This window comes from Juglans microcarpa x Juglans regia, chromosome 2S (genome assembly GCF_004785595.1).
Source record: "Juglans microcarpa x Juglans regia isolate MS1-56 chromosome 2S, Jm3101_v1.0, whole genome shotgun sequence".
Lineage (NCBI taxonomy): Eukaryota > Viridiplantae > Streptophyta > Magnoliopsida > Fagales > Juglandaceae > Juglans > Juglans microcarpa x Juglans regia.
The window spans coordinates 8,332,624-8,356,359 of record NC_054597.1 but is presented as its reverse complement, the minus strand read 5'-3'; the positions used below and the strand labels follow the sequence as shown (position 1 = coordinate 8,356,359).

General features: G+C 36.0%; 2 protein-coding genes and 1 pseudogene across 2 annotated transcripts in view; all 3 read left to right on the top strand.

Moving 5' to 3' along the window:
• LOC121252560 (cytochrome P450 71AU50-like) overlaps window positions 1-13,038 on the top strand; it is a 42,597-nt gene extending 29,559 nt beyond the window's left edge. The window contains exons 3-4 of the mRNA XM_041152264.1: window positions 11,420-12,342; window positions 12,424-13,038. Coding sequence (XP_041008198.1) covers window positions 11,455-12,342; window positions 12,424-13,038 — 1,503 coding nt within the window. The 5' untranslated portion in view covers window positions 11,420-11,454. The remainder of the gene's footprint in view (window positions 1-11,419; window positions 12,343-12,423) is intronic.
• Window positions 1-23,736, top strand: part of LOC121252559 (cytochrome P450 71AU50-like) — a 58,042-nt gene that overhangs the window by 12,861 nt on the left and 21,445 nt on the right. The gene's annotated exons all lie outside the window — the stretch shown is intronic.
• Window positions 21,764-23,736, top strand: part of LOC121252558 — a 39,485-nt pseudogene continuing 37,512 nt past the window's right edge.

Genomic DNA, 23,736 nt, shown 5'->3' with positions numbered 1-23,736 from the left:
TGAGTTGAGAAAATTTTTGAAATAAGCTGTATGATTTTTAGAGACTGAGTCGAGGTCCTATAATTCATTAAGAAAGTCCAAATCTCGTATGCCCAATACCGAAGCCCCCACACCCATTTGCTTTAAGAGTGGAGCTACTATGCCACCCCACTCTTACCGCTGGACGTACCGCTCAGTGATTTTTTTTCTTTTTTTTTTCATATTTTTTTAATACATTTAAATATTTTTAAAAAATAAAAAAAAGTATCAATACATTTAAAATCACTTCCTTAATCATTAAGTGAAAAAAAAAATTTAACCAACAGTCAAATAGAGCGATCAAAATAAGGCGGTATAGTAGACTTTCTCTTGCTTTAAACCGTGAAAAAACCAACCCATAAGTTTCCCTCCCCCTCACACTCCACTCCCATGCACATGCACGTCTCTATCCTCTGGGGTTTCTTTTATGCTCAATCACCTATACATATATATATATATATATATATATCACGCTTATCCCTTGCATGAAAAGAAAATTTCAAGTCGCAAACCTCCTTGGAAGCCTCCTCTTCCATGCACGTTGTTCCCCTCTTCAAGCACCACCTCAAATCGCAATCAGCACCTCCACGTCTCCACGTCCAGGAAATGCAACGTACGATGCCACCACCCACTGCCACGAGTGAGCCTTCCACTTAAAACTAACGCCACTGCCCAGGCCACGCGAACGAAACCCCCTGCACCAAAAACATCCGACAGCCTCCATGGACAGCCCAGCAACTTCACGGCTTTTCCCTCAACCCTGTCACGCGGAACGATGGCTTCCCATGGAGATCAAGCCGCAGCAAGCGACCGCTACCAGGGAAAACGCTGAACGTCGCAGACCAGTTCCTGCAAGCCACGGGAAGCACCTCTCACGTCAGCATCATCCTCGTTAGAGTGGATCAACCGTGAGCAGACCCCCTCCGCCGTACGCCACAGCCTCCACCACACGAAAACCACCCCTGCATGACCCGCACCACTGCAAACCTACACCGGAAGCAACCATGCCGCAGCGACTGAAGCAGCCCTAGCCTTAGTCTCCACCCTTGAAAACAGCCCAAACAGTAGCCACCATCACCAACTTCCGTGGAAAGCGGAAACTGGAGCTACTCTGTTTTGAAGCCGTGGAGACAGAGCATCCTCGCCCAAACCGAGAGCCATGTCGTGTGTAAGAATAAGAAGAATAGAAGAAAATAGAATGAAAGGACAAAGAATAAAGAAAGAGTAGTGCTCTGGAATTGTATTGTGTCGTCTCTCATAGCTTTACAGAGTGCTGCATGCAGTTTTATACCAAAAAAGGAAAACAGAATCCTAACAAACTATCAGAATAAAGCAATTACAATGAATTTGTACAGCAACGTAGCAACCTTGGAATTTACATAAAAATACATGATACATCAAGTAAATGAGGGTCCATATGGTAAATAAACTAAAGAATTATGACATGTGTTTTGCACATTTGATGAAGCCTGAGCTTGCATATTAGAACCATTGGTTTGTCCATGAGCAGCATCCTCTGCATGATCTGGATCTTGAGTAATCTGCTGTGTATGCTGCTCTAATACCCCTGCACAAGATGGAGAATAGATGTTTACTATTCCCATCTTGGAAAGATGTAAATACAGCAGATGAGAAGGTAGAGATTTGGTGAAAATGTCAGCAATTTGAAAGGTGGTGGAAAGATAGGCAATTTTGATGCTTCCTTCTAAGATTTTATCTCGGATTAGGTGGCAATCTACCTCTATATGTTTGGTCCTCTCGTGGAAGACTGGGTTGGCTGCAATATATAATGCAGCTTGGTTGTCACAAAATAATTGTGCAGCTTGAGGGTGAGAGATAGAGAGGTCTGTAAGCAACTGTCTTAGCCAAGTTAACTCAGTGGTAATGGAGTCCATGGCTCTATATTCAGCCTCTGCAGATGACCTAGAAACCACAATTTGCTTCTTGGATTTCCAAGAAATGAGAGACTGTCCAAGAAAAATGCAATACCCAGTGATGGATTTTTGAGTGTCAGGGCATGTAGCCCAATCTGAGTCGCAATAGCCTTGTAATTGAATTTCTGAAGTAGAAGATGATAGGATCCCTTGGCCAGGTGAATTCTTAAGGTATCTTAATACCTTATAAGCAGCAGCAAGATGAGTAGTTGAAGGATGGTCCATGAACTGGCTGAGTACTTGGGTATGATAGCTTATGTCAGGTCGTGTGATTGTAAGGTAAAGGAGTCGACCAATGAGTTGTCTATAAGGGGTGGGGTCAGGTAAAGGAGTGCCACTTGATTTACTTAACTTGTGGTTTTGGTCCATTGGGAGTCGTAGTGGTTTAGCAGCAAGCATGCCTGAGTCTGCAAGGATATCAAGGGTATATTTCCTCTGACATAAATGAATACCAGTAGAATTTCTAGCAACTTCAATGCCTAAGAAATATCTCAATGTGCCCAAGTCCTTAATTCTGAAATGTTTGTTCAAAAAATCTTTAAGAACAGAAATGGATTCAACTTGATTGCTGGCAACTACTATGTCGTCTACATAGACAAGTAGTGCTGTAAAAGAGGTGGCAGTGTGATGGGTAAAGAGACTATAGTCTGATTTGGATTGAGTGAATCCAAACTGAATAAGGGAAGAGGAAAATTTGTCATACCACTGTCTCGAGGCCTGTTTGAGGCCATAAATGCTTCTAAGAAGCTTGCAAACTTGATGAGGAGAACCTTTATTGTATCCAAGTGGTTTTCTCATGTAGATGTCTTCTTTGAGCTCTCCATTGAGGAAAGCATTGTTGACATCAAATTGGTAAAGATGCCAACCCTTGATGGAGGCTAGAGCTAAGATGGTTCTGATTGTCACAATTTTCACTACAGGTGAAAAAGTTTCATGGTAATCCACTCCTGGTTGCTGAGTAAAACCTTTGGCAACTAGCCTTGCTTTCTTCCTTTCAATTGTGCCATTGGAATGGTATTTGGTTTTAAAAACGAATTTGCAATCTATAGGAACTTTTCCAGGGGGTAGATCAGTGAGTGTCCAGGTTTGGTTAAGTTCTAAAGCTTCAAGTTCAGCCTCAATTGCTTGACACCAATCAGGGTCCTTAACAGCTTGTTTAAAAGTATGAGGATCAATGTGTGATGATATGGTAGCAGAAAAAAAAAAAAAAAAAAAAAAAAAAAGGGCAGGAGATAAATTGTTATAAGAAATGAAGGAAGATAAAGAATGATGAATACCTGAGGAAGTAGCCATGTCCCTTGATTGAGAAGGTGAGATAGAAGAAGCCTGCTGACAATGGAAGTCCTGAAGATATTGAGGGGCAGTTCTGGTTCGAGATGATCTTCTAAGGACAGGTTGAGGGGGAGAAGATAATGATTCAGGTAGAGTAGATGGAGATGAAGAAGATAAGGAATCAGGTGGAGTAGATGGAAGAGAAGGGGGTAGTGAGTCAGGTGGAGGTGGTGGAGAGGGAGAAGGGAATGAAGTTTCTGAAGGGACAGCAGAATTGTTATTTGGAAGAGAGGCAAGATTGAAGGGTGTTTGAAAAGGGGGTTGTATGGGTGAAGAAGAAAATTCAGGTTGATGAAATGGAAAAACATATTCATGAAAGGTCACATCTCTGGATATAAAAACTGTTTTAGAGTGAATGTCAAGGAGTTTATACCCTTTCACTCCAAATGGGTAGCCAAGAAGAACACAAGCTCTTCCTCGAGGTTCAAACTTGGTTCTATTGTGGGATAAGGTGGAAGCAAAGCATAGGCAACCAATGATTCTCATATGAGAATATGTAGGAGGGGAATGAAAAAGAAGTTCATATGGTGTTTTGTTGGAAAGCAAAGGGCTAGGAACACGATTGATAATGTAAGCAGCAGTTAGAATGCAGTCAGTCCAGTAAGAATTGGGAAGGTTTGCTTGAATTTTGAGTGCTCTGCCTATGTTCAGAAGATGTTGATGTTTTCTTTCAGCAACCCCATTTTGTTGAGGGGTTGCCACACATGTTTTGTGATGAATGATTCATTTCTTATTGAAGAATTCTGTCATTTTGAATTTAAGGCCATTGTCACTTCTCAGAATTTTTATTTTTGTATGAAACTGTGTTTCAACTAAATTGTAAAAGGCTTCAATGCATGATCTGGTGTGGGATTTATGTTTAAGCAGGTAGATCCAAGTACTCCTCGAAAAATCATCTATGATGGTGAGAAAGTATTTGGTTCCATCATAAGCTTCAACAAAATTGGGTCCCCAAATGTCACAATGTATGAGGTCAAAGGGGTTATTGCTTTTATGTGTACTAACAGGAAAAGGCAATCTGTGGTGTTTAGCAAGAGGACAAACTTGACATGGGTTGGTAATAGAAATTGTAGAAACATGCCTTTTAATAGATGGGTCTGCTATTACATGTAATTTAGAGATGGGAGTGTGACCCATTCTACAATGCCAAATATCAGAAACCTGATTGAATTTGTAGGAAGCAGTAGAAACAGAAATTGTCTTATGTAAGGAAATTGAAAAATATCCAAAAAGAGCTGATGGGGAAACTGGTTCTGTGAGCAGGTGGTATAAGCCATTCTTCATCTCACTCATGCCAATCGTGGTCCATGTCAAAAGGTCCTGAAGAAAACAAATTTGTGAAAGAAATACAAAACAACAGGAAAGGGAAGATGTTAGCTGTTGAGCTGATATCAAATTGAAACTAAATGAAGGAACACAAAGGACATTGTGCAAAATTAATCTAGAAGTAATATGTACTGTGCCTATATGAGTTACTGGTGCAGATTGTCCATTGGGAAGTTTAACAACAAAAGAAACCTGAGATGTTATAGAGGAAAAATGTGAGGTGTTACAGATCATGTGATCTGTAGCACCCGTGTCTATTATCCAAGAGAGATGTGTGCTTGTGTTATCTAATGGAATGAAAGAAGTGAAAGAAAAATGATTACCATTCATGGTAGGTGAGGGGATACAATCTATTTGGACAGTATTAATAGAGTGATTAGCAATTGAGGCTTCCTTTGTCTGCAATAAAGAAATGAGTTGATGGTATTGGTCTTTGGTAAAGGTGGGAGGGTCATGAGGCTGTGTTGCTGTATCCAGGATGGTCATATGAGCAGAATGTGTGGAATTTTGAGGGATCTTGCCATGGAATTTGTGCCCAAATGGGTAACCATGCAACTTATAGCACTTGTCTGCTATGTGCCCAGTCATATGGCAATGAGTGCAGAGGGGAGGCTTGGCATTGCCTGCTTTAAAACAAAGTTCCAGGGTATGACCTTGAATTTTGCAGTGAGTGCCAAATGGTCTTTCACGTTTAATCTGCTGTGATGGCTTGGAAAAAGGTTTGTAATATGGTTGTTTGATAGCAAAAGCCATGGAATCTGGTGAAGGGATTGTTAAGCATAGTATGCTGCATTTCTTGTTGTTGTATCATGGAGAATATTTTGTTTATGGAAGGTAATGGGTCAAGAAGCATGATCTGGTCACGGGTAGTATTGTGTGAGTCATTGAGACCCATAAGAAATTGGATAACACAATCCCTTTCATAGCGATTGAAAAGGATAGTGAGTTTGCCACAGGTACAGTCAGGCAGAGAGTCACATAGGAGAAGTTCATTCCAAATTGTTTTGAGTTTACCATAATAAATGCTTACTGAATCAGAATCTTGTTGTAAACCTGTGAGAGCTTTCTTAAGCTGAAAAATTCGATGCCCATTTTGTTGGGTGAATCTTTCTTTGAGCTCACACCAGATCTGTTTTGCATCATCCACTAAGGCAATGCTGGACTTGAGGCTTAAATTTATGGAATTGTGAATCCAGGAAACAACAAAATCATTGCATCTCTCCCAAGCAATATAAAGAGGGTCTGTAGGGTCTTGAGGTTTGGTTAAGCTTCCATTGATGAAGCCTATTTTGTTTTTGGCTTGAAGAGCTCGACACATAGCTCTTGACCATGTAATGTAATTCTCATTGTTGAGAAGGTCAGGGACCAAAGGGAGAGAAGGGTTGTCTCCATGGTCAAGGCGATATGGGTTTGTGATGTTATTGAAATCCAGAAAGGGGGACTTGGGAGGTTCAGTAGTCATTGCAGAATATATTTACGCAATGGCTCTTGATACCATGTAAGAATAAGAAGATAGAAGAAAATAGAATGAAATGACAGAGAATAAAGAAAGAGTAGTGCTCTGGAATTGTATTGTGTCGTCTCTCATAGCTTTATAGAGTGCTGCATGCAGCTTTATACCAAAAGAGGAAAACAGAATCCTAACAAACTATCAGAATAAAGCAATTACAATGAATTTGTATAGCAACGTAGCAACCTTGGAATTTACATAAAAATACATGATACATCAAGTAAATGAGGGTCCATATGGTAAATAAACTAAAGAATTATGACATGTGTTTTGCACATTTGATGAAGCCTGAGCTTGCATATCAGAACCATTGGTTTGTCCATGAGCAGCATCCTCTGCATGATCTGGATCTTGAGTAATCTGCTGTGTATGCTGCTCTAATATCGTGCCACAGTTGGGCCGCACCGCCATCATCAGCAGCAACAGATGACGCTGGAGATCAAGCCTCCACCTCCCAGTGATGTCCAGCGCCACCGTCCGAAGCCCCCATGCACGTCGCGTGATGCGTAAGTCCTCCCTCTCGCCATGGCCTCTCTCTCTCTCTTTCTACTTTAACTCTCTCTCTTTGTCTCTCTCCCTCTTAGTGATCAGCCACCCAGCGCTGCCCTCGTCTCCACCACTTCGCGATTGTCCTCTCGGTAAGCCTCCCTCGCACGACCCTGGGTCATGTGAGTGTTTATCCCTGCAAACAAAACCAAAACCTGAGTTGCAAGTTCTCTTTTTACTAGAGCTCCTTACACGGAGATGGTAGGAAGATTTGTTTTTGTTAAAATTATAATTTTGCCCTCGGATTTTTAAAGGATCATGCTACAGCCCACTGGGAGCTTCCGCTGGGGTGTAGTATTATTTTATGTATTTTTTTAAAGTAATTTTTTATATAGATTTTTTTAATATTTTTTAATATTTTAAAAAAATAAAATAAATTTAGAACATCATTAAAAAACACTTTCTTAATCAGAAAGTAAAAAAAAATCATTAAAAAATATTTCCTTAATAATATTTTTTATAATTTTTTATTTTACTTCGTGATTAAGGAAGTATTTTTTAATAATATTTTTTTAAAATATTTAAAATTTTTAAAAAAATTATATAAAAAATAACTTAAAAAAACACATTAAAATATACTGCTAGACCCCAACGGGAGCTCCAGCGGGAGGTCTAGCATTTTCCTTTTTAAAACCAAAGCATGAGGATTTTTAATGTTATATTTCAATGGGCTCCAACTTACTTTAAAATAGTCCAAAATGTTCAACAGAAAATAGTTATGGTATTCAGTTGGTATTAAGGTTTAATGAATTTAGAGTTTATGTCGTGGTTGGAAAAATTGAGTGAAAATAGATATATTTAGAATTTGATGATATTTTAAGGTTTCGAGAGATTTTAAATTTTTTAAGAAAATACACATTATCTTAGACTTGAATATCAAATTATATGTTTAATTAGAGATTTAAGTTACGTGTTTATTGTATAAGTGATAATTGATATTCGTTCGACAGTATTATGGAGAAATTTAGAAAAAGTTAAGAAGTCCAGATAAATAGAGTTCCTATATTTGACTTTGCATAAAAATAAAATAGACTAAGGTCAATTTTGATATGCATGTTTTATTATGAAAAGAAATTTGAACAACCTCGATTATTTGTTCTACATTACTCATGAAATTCTATATAAGAATAATATATTTTCTGGCATGACTGGTGTAAACATGAACTATTTTGACATTTTGTTTTTGAATTGTGCAAAAGAGAGCAAATGTGAAATTTTGTGTATAAATTATATTTTTGTGATATGATTCTGTTCTGTTCTGAAAATGTTCTGTACTCTGATATGATTTCTGAAAACATTTGGCATGATATTGTGGTTTTGTTTTTATTCTGTTCTGACCTTACCAGAGGTATATAATTGTGGTTTTTGTTCGGATTGGTACCAAATTTTCTGTTTCTGGTGTACCTACTTTGGAAGCAAAGTGATTTTCTGCTTGATATTTCTTGTGTGCATACTCGGGGCTCCGAGAATAATAAGGGGAAGATTCACATTTTGATTCTACTAGGTTGGTCGCTGGGGTTTGTACAACTCTACGACAAGGGTTAAACGTGAAATTATGTTTTGATATGATGTTTCAGTTATGCTGTGCCAAAGGAATTTTGAATAAAAATCTTTTTTTGAACTTTCGCTTTGATATTTTTGATAACATGTTCTGACTTTGCATTTGTAAATAAAAAGTGTTTTTGTTCAGCATTCTGAATTCTGTAAATGCTCATGTTTGCATACTAGTATATGTTCTATGCTTACTGAGTTGTTGATAACTCTTCCCTTATCTCCAAACATTTTTCAGATAATCTTGATGGTTCCACTAGAGAGCAAGAGTAGACAGTGTTAGAGAGGTTTGATGTTCATAAAGGAATAAGTGTATGAGGGTACCGGTATTTATTTGAGAGTCATAGTTAGTAAATTGATTATTTTCAGTTATTTGGATATAATGAGTTAAGAATATTTTTGAGACTTTAGAGAATTTTTAATTTATTTTATTGAGAATTTATTTGTTGTTCATATGAAGAAACATATATATTTGGGATTGAGCAAATGAATTTATATTTTTTGAGATTTTTGGATTTTATAATTGTGATATTGGAGTTGATATTAAATAATAAAAATTAACTCTTCAGACCTCCGAAATTGGGGCATTACAGGATAAATTTCTAATTTATTTATCTCTTCTTTTTACTTTTTTCTTCACTGCCGAAATGCCACTTTTTATTTCATTTTTGTATCTCGCTGGGGCCTCCAAAGCTAAAGCATCCCGTTCTCTTAATATACTTGACAATATTTTGATTATATAATATTTTCTTTTTTATTTTTTGAATTAATTTATATTTTAGTCTAGCTTATAAATTTGGATGAATTTAAAGTAAGATATAATTATATAACATTGTATATGAAGATATATTATAAATATCAAAAGATATAAGAATATCATTAGAAAAAATAGCTGAAATGAATAAAAAATATACTATAAAAGTCAGTGTCTAAAATAAAAATAAAAATTAAAGGTGAGTTTTGATAGCATATTTTATAGAATAGGATGAAGAAGTCATTGAGAATGGTTTTAAGCATATTTTACACCCTTCAATTATAAGTCGACATGTAGGCGATTTACGTAAAAATAAGTGGGTGCGATAGCTGGGAATCATTTATTTCTTCTCCCTTCCTTTTCTCCTCATTTTTCACTCTCTTCTGTCAAGACAAACTCGCAAAGCTCTCTCCCTCAGTCGACGAAGACTAGAGCCTTAGACAGCGAGGAGTCGTCCAGAGTGTGAGGAGCGTAAAGTCAGGAGTTGATGCCAAGAGCTATCTTCACTTTCCTCCATCTGCTTCCCATTTCTCGCCCTCTGAGATGGTATCTAACAGTACTTCCTTTCTTCCGTGAGAGAAAAAGTGACAAAATCAAATAATAAGAACACAAAACTCAAAGTGGGTATTTGCCAAAGATTCCAAAGATTATGAACTCACCAATGGCGAACAGAAAGAAGCCAAACCGAGTGGTCAAATTTGAGAGCAGCCTTTTCTTCTTGAAATCTTTGGGTTTTTTCTTCTTTGATCAGCTATGGTGGATTAGAACCAGACCTTTTCATTCGAAGGAGAGAGAGAGAGATTGACAGGGGAGGAAAAAGAGGGGAGAAATAGAGAAGGGGAGAGGAGGGATGCAGCATTTCGTCCCCTACAATAATGACACAGATTTGTATTTTCACCCAGCCAAAGCATACACCATTTTTATTCTTTTATGTTAATTTTACCATCTCTTCGCTTATATGTATTCTTGAGATTAGACCTACTTATGCTCACTTTTTTTTTTTTTTTTTTTTTTTTTTTTTTTTTTTTTTTTTTTTTTTTTAGCAAGAGGAAGTAACAGGAGGTAGCTTTCATACTTGGGCGTGAGTATAGTAGCACCCTTTGAAAAGTTTATTAGAATAGTTTATTCTTTTGAAAAACTAGCAAGACATTTTTTTTTTTATTCTTGATATTATATATATATATATATACACAATTATTTTCTTATCAAAATTCATAAGCCTCATAGGATCCACAAGGTAGGCTTATCACCCCTTTACCCCAAGCTGATGACCAACCAAACAATTGCTTTGGCTTCGCTCAATAATATCCAACAAGCATCCAAGGGTAATGAAGTAATTTCGTGGAACCCTCTAACTAGATTTATTAAATTGCCATTATCTATGTAGCTCAGAAATAGACTTAAAAGCTATTAAAACCATTGTGTTAACATAATTGTGGTGGCATTTAGCTACCTGTTGCAATAAATGGTATGAAAAACTTAATTTGTTCTTGTGCATCATGTCAGCTAGCGCACCTTTACACGTACCTTTCCTTAGGGTAATTAATGTTTCATATATTAATTATATTAAGTAAATAATATTTACTTTAATTTTCCTTCCAGAAACAACCTTAATTGAGTTTGATTTTCCCTCCACTACTTGCTGTGGCCGCTATCCAAGGGGAGAATATTTATGTGCCTGCACAACGTACTCGAGCAAACAACTTCACTAGAAAGCTAAAAAGACTGGTAAATAAAATAATAATTATCATAATTCCATTATTATAGCATGCAGTAACGATCACAGAAAGCGTGGAAGAAATAGGCCGGTGAGAGAGAGAGAGAGAGAGAGAGAGAGAGAGAGAGAGAGAATAGTGTAAATAGAAAAAAGGGTATCTCGGCTCTTTGGCTGCTTTTTCATCGATCTCACTCTCTCCGTCTCTTAAAATGGTTAGAACAGACACGAGAAGAAGACAAGGAAGCTGTATTGGTATAATCAAGATGATTACAACATCATAAAGTGACGTTTAATTTTATTGAAGTGTGCTATATTACATGCATCGATGGCCCCATGATTAGAGATGATATCTAATATGGCGTTGGCCTTTTGGCTCCATGCTATTTCTTGCACTATAAAATGGTTTGTCACTGTCTTAAAAAACTTACACAAACGATATTATAATAAAGAAAACTATCCTACTCGAGGCAGAACTAGTCCTGAATATAAACGTCCTAATTTTGATTTAACCTAATGGTGACACATAATGTTTAACTGATTTTGCATGATTAAGTGAGATACTTATCCACTTGGCCTATGCCATTTGGAAATTAGTGTTATAATTTTATAAATCCCAATCATGCATCAATTAGGCCGCCCCAATTTTTGTTTACAGTATTCAAGACATTGAAGTTAACTCAAGCTTGTTTTTATTCTTGTATACAATTTCCATGCCATGGATAAATACTCAGATATTGTAGCTATAACAGCAATATCTGAGTGAAACATGCCTATTATGGTCTGGACGTGGACGATACTTGTGCTGGTTATGCTTGCTTATCTCCTGCGAGAATGGACATGGAAAAGAATGAACAAGACTAAAAAACTACCTCCTGGTCCAAGAGGCTTGCCTATATTCGGGAATCTTCATATGTTTGGGGAATTTCCTCATCGAGATCTTCATCGACTAGCCCAAAAATATGGCCCCATCATGCACTTGCGTTTAGGATTTGTGCCCACCATTGTTGTCTCTTCACCCCAAGTTGCTGAACTGTTTCTTAAAGTGCATGACCTTGTGTTTGCTAGTAGACCACCTAGTGAGGCTGCAAATCACATGTCTTACGAGCAAAAGAACTTGTCCTTTTCTCCTTATGGTCCTTATTGGCGCAACATTCGCAAGATGTGCACCCTTGAATTGCTTAGCAACCTCAAAATCAATTCTTTCAGATCCATGAGGAAAGAAGAGCTTGGCCTACTAGTGAAGTTTATTGAAAAGGCTGGCTGTGATTGTATTGTTGTCGATCTCAGCGCCAAGATCTCATCCCTCAGCGCGGATATGAGTTGTCGTATGGTGTTTGGGAAGAAGTACATGGATAAGGATTTTGATGAGATGGGGTTCAAGGTTGTAATTCAAGAGGGTATGCAACTAGGTGCTACTCCTAACCTTGGTGACTACATTCCATATATTGGTCCCCTTGACCTTCAGGGACTGAGGCGACGCATGAAGGTTATTAGTAAGATATTTGATGATTTTTTTGAGAAAATTATCGACCATCATGTCCAATCCAAAGATGAAAATAAGATTAAGGACTTTGTTGATGTCATGCTGAGCTTCATGGGATCTGAAGACTCTGAGTACTGTGTTGAACGGTCCAATATCAAGGCCATAATCTTGGTAATCATTCGTTGAACTTGTATACTATTTGATTCAAATTTGTTGTTGATCACTTATTTCCTGACAATAATTTCATTGTAGGACATGCTTGCAGGATCAATGGACACTACTGCAACAGCAATTGAGTGGACAATTTCAGAAGTCATCAAGCATCCAAGGGTAATGAAGAAACTTCAAAAGGAGCTGGAAGATGTAGTGGGCTTGGAGAGGATGGTAGAGGAATTAGATTTGGATAGGCTGGAATACTTGGATATGGTTGTAAAGGAAACCATGAGGCTACATCCAATAGCACCTCTACTACTACCTCATGAGGCCAGGGAAGACATCACTATCCAAGGCTTCCACATCCCCAAAAAGTCTAGGTTGATAGTAAACGTTTGGGCAATTGGGCGAGACCCAAGTGTTTGGATTGATGCTGAGAAGTTCTTCCCGGAAAGGTTTGTTGGGAGTAGCATTGATCTCCGAGGACGTGACTTCCAACTTCTCCCATTCGGCTCTGGGAGAAGAGGCTGCCCAGGGTTACAGTTGGGTCTAACTGCGGTTCGGCTCGTTGTCGCACAACTTGTTCATTGCTTTGATTGGGAGCTTCCTAATAACATGCTACCAACTGAATTGGACATGACTGAGGAGTTTGGCCTTACAGTTCCTAGAGCTAAACATCTACTTGCTATTCCCCGTTGTCGCCTTCACAAATGAGAAAGAAGATCTCCTTTCTTTGTCACTCTATTTTCATCTATATTTGCTGATTTCATGGTAAAGCATGTCCCTGTCGCACTCATCTATACTTGGCTCTAATGCCAAATGAAATTACCCAAATACCCCTATATATCGTAATGCAACGGGAATATCTATCAATTCACTCGACAAATTGGTTAGTCGTTAATTATGATATAATTTGATAAACAATCAAATACATAAAATAAATGAAGTGCGTAACACCAATTTTGGTATCGAAGGGAAACCTTTTCAAGAACTTTTTAAAGGTAAAATCCTACGAGGCAGCTAAACTCAAAAATGTCAATTTTATGATTTGAAAATTAATTACAAGTAAACTCAATTAAAAAATATTTGTCAATTGACACTCTTATTTAATCAGACAAATGACCTATTTATCTTCTACCGCAGTAACAGCTAAAACCTCTAACGATTTTCAAACATTAACTTTTCTCCTGAAACTCTAACGGCTAAACTAGATCACGTCAACTCCGACACGAAGTATGCACGCACTAAAAAAGAGAGATAAAACACTGAGAAAATACTTAAGTACCACTCTCTGAGAGAAACAATATGAAAATTCTCCAATGAATTTTTTCACCAAAATATGCACTAAAAAATGTTCTAGAAAATATCTAAATTTGATCTCTACAGATCCTAACCAGTAGAATCTCTTAAATAAACAATATGAAATTTTTAGTTTCAATAGGACTCTGTTGACGGGGCAAGTCTGTTACGAAAATGTCACCTGACAGACGGAATGCTGACATCTCGCGATAAAGCTTCTCTGTTGTAATAGATTTCAGATCAACATCTTCTCTAGATAAGTGCAGATTCTTTAGGACTTGATTTTTACACTTATAACTTATCTAAACTACCTCTAACACCTCCTAAATAACTTAATATTGTTATAGATAAAGTTAATAAATAATTTACATTCATTCAAAATTACAAACTTAATGATATGATAAATTCTATCATTTTAATCACCTAATCCTATCCAAACTTATTAACTTAGTCACCTAGTTCTAACCAAACTTTTACATCTACAACACTTATAGGGAGTTTGTGAACCTTAGGGTTCCACTTTAGGCCATGAGAACCAACAAACAGATTACTCATGGCTGTTTTGGTTGGGCACCCATGCCTTATGGATTAGCTAAAGCTAAAGTACATTTTTTATAAATGTAATATGAATTTAGCTTTTGACTATTCCATCCATATAAATCTCCATATTGGAATAGCTATTTTTTCATTATATAACAATAAAACAATATAAAATGAATTTGACCTTGGATATTCACATCAAATTTTCATATTGGATTATCCATTTATTTATTATATAGCAATGAGTAATTAATAATTAAAAAAAAATTATTTTTTTTTAATTTTTTAAATATTAATTTATTTTATTTTATCATATTTTACTAATTTCTATCATTCCCGTCCAACTATATTTTTTTTTTAATCAAATTTGGACAGAGTATCCATGAACCCGTGCACTTGAAGAGAGCATCCATTCAACAAACATTTCTAAAAACTAGAATTGTTGGTTTGCTGGAGAGAGAAATAATTCATAAAATAAGAATTTGACCTATGAACAGGAACATTCAAATTTAAAAATTATTTTGAATGTAACTGTCGCTAAATTCTAATTATTTAGAATTTGACTAATACATTGTGACTTTTTTTGTTCTTTAATGGCTAAATACTCAATGGATTTACCTTTTAGCTAATCCATTGATGATGCTTGTCCACTAGAATATAACTTTGAAAAAATGAGTCATGGGGTGATCTACACTCAAATTGTGAAAAATAAAAGAAAAAAAGATGTTCCAACTCCAAGTATGAACACGTGGGAGGGTCCAAGTCCTCTTGACTTGGAAAAACAAAAAAGATCTTTTCCTTTTTCATCTTTTTGGTTATAAATTTTTTTATTTTTAAATTTTTTTGTTTTTGTTTTATATAATAAAGCAGAAAAATAGAGATCAACTCAACCAAACACAAAAATAAAGAATAACAAATATATATGAAATGCATATCCTAGACTAATGATGTACAAGAAATACAAGAACATGCAAGTGTTCCTATCAATTAAGGTTACACACACCTATGGCTTTTCTTAGAAACTCAAACCTTAGACCTTCTAAAGGTTTAGTAAATAGGTCAATCAATTGATGCTCAGTAGGAACATGATTCAAGAACACTATCTTAGACTCGACCAACTCTCTAATGAAATGATGTCTAATATCTATGTGTTTGGTCCGAGAATTTTGAACAGGATTCTTAGAGATACTAACTGCACTTGACTTATCACAATAAATGGTCAGTCTCTTGAGAGAATTCTTAATCTTGAAGCATATTTTTCATCCATAAAAGTTGAGTGCAAAAACTTCTAGCTGCAATATATTTGGCTTCAACTATAGATAAGGAAATAGAATTTTGCTCTTTTCTCATCCAAGATATAAGGTTTCCACCTACATAAAAGCAACCTCCAGAGGTACTTTTTCTATCATCAGCATTTTCAGCCCCATCCACATTTGAATAACCTACTAGTTCCAAGTTTGTATCATTTGAATACCAAATTTTATAGTCTACCAGTTGCACTAAGATACTTAAATGATTGGGTGTGATGTTATTGGGAGCCCGACAGTAAGAGCAGCATGCATACAACACGGACTTGATGTTTGCCCAGTTATACAAATGACATGCTAGAGAGTTAGCCCTTCATTGATCCAAGCCCATTGAGGTATGAATTTTATTATATTTATATTTTATTCCTTTTACAATTGCTCATATTAAATTTTAAAAAAATCTGTAATCTTATATTTCACTGCACATGACTTTATGAAATTCTGATAGTAATTTTACGTGACAACGCGGTCTATTTTCTTTGCATTAAGTAAAACTAAGAATTTTTCTATTATTAAAAAATAAAATAAATAGATTTTTAACCATTTGTAAAATACATTTTGTTAATGTAAAAAATCGCATAACAGACCGAAAGGGAAGAAAGAGTCATTCCTGGCCAGCTATGACAATTTGGGCCTTGATCGGTTTTGTTTGGAGCCCCCGGCGTGGTCCGATGAGGCTATGCTTACATCCATGACAGTGAATGAAAAATAAATACTAAGAATGTAAAAGATAAGAATATATACAGATTTACGTAGTTAAACATAAAGCCTATGTCCACGGGGGTTAGGAGAGGAGAAATCCACTATGATATGTTTATTTTACAATCTCCCATAGCCTTTCATTTCTCACTGTATAATGGAGATCTTGAATATATTTACTGGAGAAGATATTATGTTTGGCTCTCCCTTTTGAGAGGTTGAAGAAGCTGAAGTCCCCCTGAAGTTGTCTAGTCATTTCGTTTTATCTGACCCCTATTTTCGCGTGCCCTTAGAGAGTGGTGATTTTTAGTAACTTTTTCCTTGTGTGGTAACTGAGCTCCCCACAATATTCCAATATTGTTGAAAAATATTGGAGGCATTCCATCAGGACCAGGAGCCTTTGTTGGATTCATTTTCTTCAAAGCATCTTCAACCTCCTTTGCTGTAAAAGTGCTTGTTAGAATCTTATTCATATCAACTGTTACTCTGCCATGTAAATCTACAAGAAAGCCCATCTCCCCTTGTTCTGAGTTTGTTGTGAATATATTCTGAAAATAGGGCATAATAAGCTCATCATTTTCCTCCCCCTCTTTCCACATACTTGAATTTGTTTGAAGCCTCAGAATCTCATTCTTCCTCCTTTTGTGAGTAGCTTTCCTATGGAAAAAATTTGTGTTGTGATCACCTTTAACTACAAAGTCTTTGACCTTTGCCGCCACATGATCTCAGTCCTTTCCAACCAAACTTGCAACTCATCTCTAGCCTATTGTAAACCTTCCATATCTTGTGAACTGGATGCACTTTTCTGAAGTTCAAGCAATTGAGCTCGTCCTTGAGAAATTTTTGCCTGTACATTCTCAAAGGAATGCTTATTCCATTTAGTCAAATTCTCACTGCACACTTGACAACTTGTTTATAAGATCTTCCATTGCACCTGTTCCAAATGGCCTGCCAAGATCTATCAATCACTCCTGGACATTCTTGATCTTTAATCCACATAGCCTCAAACCTAAAGGGTTTCAATCCTCTTCTGCTTCTACTTCCCCCAGCAAGCTGCATAATAATAGGACAATGATCTAAATGTGCTGCAACTCCATGAACTACTCTAGCAAATGGAAACAAAGAATTCCACTGTTCATTGACCATAAATCTGTCCAATCTTTCACAAATATATCTGCCTTCCTCCCTATTATTCCACCAAGTGAATTTTCATCCTGAAAAATCCATATCAACTAGTTCACAGTCACTAACTACCTGTCTAAAGTCCTTCATTTGTTTTTCAGGTCTTTTTTTGCCCCCACATTTCTCATTTCTATGCAACAGTTCATTGAAATCTCCAAAAACTAGTCAAGCATTTTCTCTCCTTTTCGTTGACCTCAAAAGATTCCAAGTCTCATGTCTTCTTGCTATCTGAGGATGGCCATACAGACATGTCATATGCCACAATATTGTCCCTACTCACTTCAGATACTTGAGCATTAATGTGAAAATTTGAATAACTCAAAATGGTGATCACGCATTCCTTTCTCCATAACAGAACCAATCCATCACTAAGCTCCTCACTTGCCACTGCCATGCAACCATAATAGTCCAACTAATACTTAATTTTCTCCATATGCTTAACTGTCGACTTGGCTACGTTTGGGTAGCGAAGATATTTCAACACTTTCCAAATATTCTCGTATGGATGAAAATACTCCACATGCCAAACACAATGAAGCATCTTCATACCAAAGTCTCTCCAAAAATCACTATAATAATTATCACTATTATATATAAATAAAAAATAAAAAAAATTACTATAATATTTATCACTATTATATATAAATAAAAAATAAAATCACTATAATATTTATCACTATTATATATAAATAAAAAATAAAATCACTATAATATGTATCACTATTATATATAAATAAAAAATAAAATCACTATAATATTTATCACTTTTATATATAAATAGAAAATAAAATCACTATAATATTTATCACTATTATATATAAATAAAAAATAAAATCACTATAATATTTATCACTATTATATATAAATAAAAAATAAAATCACTATAATATTTATCACTATTAAATATAAATAAAAAATAAAATCACTATAATATTTATCACTATTAAATATAAATAGTGATAAATATATTTATCACTATTAATAAAAAATAAAATCACTATAATATTTATCACTATTATATATAAATAAAATCATCATTAAAAAAAAATCAATCATTGATGGGACCCACACCTTTTTCAATTATCTATCCAAAAGTCAACAACTCAACATACTTCATATATCCAAACAACTCAAAATACTCTCAATGGGACCCACAAACCCATTTCAATCTTTACTCATAACTATTCACAAACATTCTCAACATTTCTCAAATATTCTCACTATCCAAACATAGCCTTCTCATAAAAAATAACACATCGGGATCTTCCTTCCTAACAAGGTCACGAAGGGCTCGAACTCCTCATAGATTCCCAAGCCCATGAGAGTTTCAACTTATGATTTTCATTGCTTCCGGCAGGGCTGCTTGCAGCCTCCACCGATATCTTCATATTTTGTTTTGAACTGCTTGTGACCCTTTTGTACTTCTTAACAGCTAGAACTGACGACTCCTCTCCACATCAATAAGATCCATTTTCGTCTTCTGATTATAACATGACTTGTTCTCAGCTTGTTCCCCTTTATTACCCCTTTGCTTTCTTTGCCATGTTTTCCTTGTCACTGTTCTACCAGGTAGTGATGAATTAGATGTAGACACAATACATGGGCTGTTAACTTGGGTTACCTGCACCAGCTCAGCATTGTTTGGCCCACTCATAACTTGAATCAGAGGCCCATCCAAAGAGGTATCTTTGTCTGCTACAACCTTCTCTACAGTGGTGTTTCCATATTAAAGCCAGAATTAAAAACCACCCTTACATCATGCAACGTATCTTTCTTCCCTAACAGGCCATCAGTTACCAAATTTGACTTCATAGTCTCTTTCTTCCTTAAAGATTCATCAATTACTATATTTGATCCCTGATTCTCTCTGCTATCATAACCTGGACAGTAATCCTTAGCCGTTACAGCCTCTTTTGCAGCCTGAATGCGCTCCCCTTTCTCAGCAAGATTTTCTCTAGCATTCATTGAATTATTAATATGGTCTTCTTCCTTCTTAGCTCGAAGGTTCGCATTTGCTACTGCTCCTCCCACACGCAGCCATGAACCAAGAGGTAATGAATCCTCAGTATACTTAGCTTGGGATCCATAAAAACTGATTCAGTCTTTGTGAATATGACCCAACATTCCACAAAAATAACAAAAATTTGGTAGACGTTCGTAAACAAAACGTACCCAACAAGAACCCTGAGATCCCAAGCTAATACATTTGCCACGCATCAAAGGCTTTGTGATATCTACAGTAACCTTAACATGTATGTATTCTCTCCATGCAACAGCATCACATTCAACATCTATCTCGTCCACCTTCCCAATACTGCTACCAATTAATCTAGCAACCTCCTCAGACATTACATGGAGAGGCAAATCATATAACCGAATCCAGAAAGGAGTCTCAACAATGTTAATGTTACTAACCTGAAGATCTCCATCAAACTGTTTCAACGAGACCAAGGACTTATCAAAAGACCAAGGCCCTTCTCGCAATACACGTTCCTTATCTCTATCATCTTCAAATTCAGCCAACATCATTTCGGAACCCAAGTTTTTGAAAGAAACTTGGGTTCCATATGCTCTTCAAAGTGTGCTTAAAAGCTTCCCTATTGTAGCCCTTCTCAGACAGCAACGTGACAAAAAGACAATACTCCCTTCTGCTCCTGCACTCTTCTATCAAAGAATCTTCAACCAATAGTTCCTCCAGCTCCTTCTCTGACAAAGACAACCTCTTACAAAGATCGTCTATTGACTCTCTCGAGAGGGAATATGTACCAACACTATATTTCATTGCACATGACTTGATGAAATTTTGATAGTAATTTTACGTTACATATAGATTTCTAAATATGGGAAGTTACTGTTCATTTCTAAATATTTTAAAAATATTTCATTTGATTAACAAAAGAAACTCTTCATCTAATCATCTATATTTCCTCTTATATTCATATTTGTTATAGTTGTAACTTGACAAAAATGTGACCAATTGAGATGATCTATTTTTTCTTAAATTTGACCATTTGGGAAAAGATAGTTTTTAAAAAATATTATTGTTACAAAAATATTAATTTTGAAAACATTACCGTTTGAATAGATAAATAATTTTAAAAATCTTGTTTCAAATAAAACGTCGAAAACACCAGCATAACAAATAATTTTTTAAGTACGAAGATATGAAGAAAAAAATTGAAAAATTTCCTCCGCTTTTTTTTTTTTTTTTTTTTTTTTTTTTTTTTTTTTTTTGAAAGACAAAAAATGTTTAAAAAATATCAATAATTAAAAAAAATATATGTTTTTTGAATAAATTTTGACAAATAATTTGTGGGGTGAATGTGAATGTTCTAGCTTATATACCTTCGTTGATGGAAATAAAGTTTTATTACTATGTGAGTTGTTTGCTACAGCTTCAGAAGTAATGCCTCGCGCTTGATACATCTTTCAATAATTCTTGACATCTCTCTCCTCTGAAATTTGTTGGCTCCATCCTTGCAGACATGTTGTGCTATATATGTTTTCGTTCCGTTATCTTATTATCTTCAGATTTCCATTTCTACCTTTCCTCTTGCGGCATATCCCTTTCTTTCCGTATTCCCTTTCTTTCCCTGCATGTGGGCTTTTTCATCTATATTTTAGTTCCCTCTCTCTGTTTCTGGTTTGGCATATAATATTTGAATAATTCTATTTAGCATCTCACACATTATACAATACACTTTTTTTAATTTTTTTTTCTAATAACAAGTATGTGTTATATAGATGATAAGTTAAAGTTTAACGGAAATAAAATAAAATAAAATAAAAAACTAAAAAATATATATATATATATATATATATATATAATGTGTTGTGCGGGATGATAAGTAGCATAATCCATAATATTTTTTCGGACAACGAAGGGGTACAAAGCACAATAGTAGTGTTCGATCGTTCTCGCTTTGGAATGAATGATGTGGGTTTTCTATTTTCATGGAATCTGAAATCATGTGAGGATTTTGCTACTCTGAATCTTGCTTCATGTGAGCCTCTGTTTGGTGCTGGATACAAAGATATGTAGTGTGCCATGGTTCCTTTTTCACGTGGGGAAGAAAGAAATTTGCTCTATAATTGTACGAAGCCGTTAAATCCATATGTTGTCTTTATGCTAAGAAGTTCAAGTTTAATCAATGAAATCACTTCTCATAGAAGTTTAACAGTCGATGGAAACAAAAATAAATAAATTTATATTTTATCTTGACATAATTGGTATGTTGTGTGAGTTTATTTCCTTGCATTTCACGTTCACAAGATACTGCATTATTGGCCAATTCTTCTTCCCAAGATGCATTGCTTTGTCTAGCCAATGTTGTGACATGAGCACAAGATTGAAAAAAAAATTGCATAGCTAACTCTGCATATATGAAGGTGTATTTTGATCCGTCATTTAGATTTTTTATTATACATAAGGATCTCATCTTTTATACTTCTTGACGATCCTGAAATCTCTATTTGTCACGACACCCCTACCTGGAGGTTAGGCTGGACTAGATTTCACAACTTTTTTTTTTTTTTTGTGATTTATGCTTAGGTTGTGGTTTGATAAGATTTGAGAGAGAAGGAAGACAGAGTATTCAGAAATGTTTTATTCTCATTATCTAATATGAATTTTACAAAAGAGTATTTATAGACATGCAGAGCCATAACAGAATTGGCATGCGCATAGTGTCAGGCAGCTGATCTGCGCTGATGTACAAATGGTATGGCAGAGTTTGTTAGAATATTTCCTGAGCACTATAATACAACCAATCAAAACAATACAATGTTGGAAATGGTAGAGTCTTGCTTAGCCATCATTGTGCTGGAGGAAGAAGTGATTTGTTCAATACGCCCCCACGAGCCAAGCGGTGTATCCAAGACAGTGAGGCTCGTTCTTAGTACATGAAACTGAGAGGACATGAGGGGCTTGGTCAGAATGTCTGCCAATCGATCCTTAGAGGGAAGAAATGCAACCTAAAGTGATTATGTAGCGACTCGATCACGAACAAAATGGAAATATATTTCCATATGCTTTGTACAGAACTGGAGGACAGGATTTACTGAGAGATAAGTAGCTTCTAAATTATCACACCAGAGTAAGGGAGCTTGAGGAAGAAAGATATGAAGTTCTTTGAGAAGGTATTGGATCCAAATTAATTCAGTTGTGGTGTTGGCTAGAGACTTATATTTAGCCTCAGTGCTTGAGCGAGCAATAGTACGTTGCTTGTGAGAGCTCCAAGAGACTAAATTCTAGCCAAGGAAGATGCAAAAGCCACCAGTGGAGCGGCGATCATCTGGGCAACTTGCCCAATCAGCATTAGAAAAAGCTTGAAGTTGAAGATTAGAGGACTTTTGGAGAAAGAGACCAAAGTTTATGGTTTGTTTGAGATATCGAAGGAGACGCTTAACAGCCTACCAATGAGTTTATTTCAGACAGTGCATAAATTGACAGATTTTATTGACGGTGAAGATAATATCAGGGCGAGTCAAGGATAAGTATTACAAGCTTCCTACAACACTCCTATAGAGTGTAGGATCAGCAAATGAGGGATTATCTGAGTTGGAGAGGCGAGTTGACGCTGCCATTGGAAATATTGGTAGTGAGCATATTGGTGCAAGACAATATATCATGGATATACTTTCGTTGTGAAAGTTGAATCCCATTGGAAAGATATGTGATTTCACAAGAAAATATGATAACTTTCCTAAATCTTTGATAGGAAAAGCTGAAGCAAGAAATTTAACAAGATTGTCAATTTGTGCTAGATCAAAACCAGTGAAGACAATGTCATCGACATAAACTAAAACATATATTAAAACAAATTGGAAACAATCGATGAACAATGAGGGATTAGACTTGGAAGGGGTGAAACCATATTCAAACAATCTAGAGCTCAGTTGAGCAAACCAAGCTTGTGGAGCTTGTTTAAGGCCATAAATGACCTTATTCAAACAGAAAACATAATCTGAATATTCAGGGTGAACAAAACACCATGTAAGAAGGCGTTTTGGATGTCGAGTTGGCGAACTGGCCAACCTTGTGAAACTGCTAAGGAAAGAACAACTGGAATTGTTGTGGGTTTTACAACAGGACTAAAAGTTTTGAAATAATCGATACCTTTCTGTTGATGGAAGCCTTTGGTGACGAGTCTTGCTCTTCTCCATTCAATGGTGCCATCGGATCTGTATTTTGTGTGAAACAGCTACCTACAACCAACAATGTTAAAAGAAGGGGGAGGGGGTACAAGTGTCCAAGTGTGACTCTGGATGAGAACCTTGAACTCAGTAGACATGGCCTCATGCCATTCTGAAAAACAGAAAGCCACTGTGTAGGAGTTAGGTTCATCTGGTAAAGGAAGTGGTGAGGTAGTGTCGGGGTGGAAGG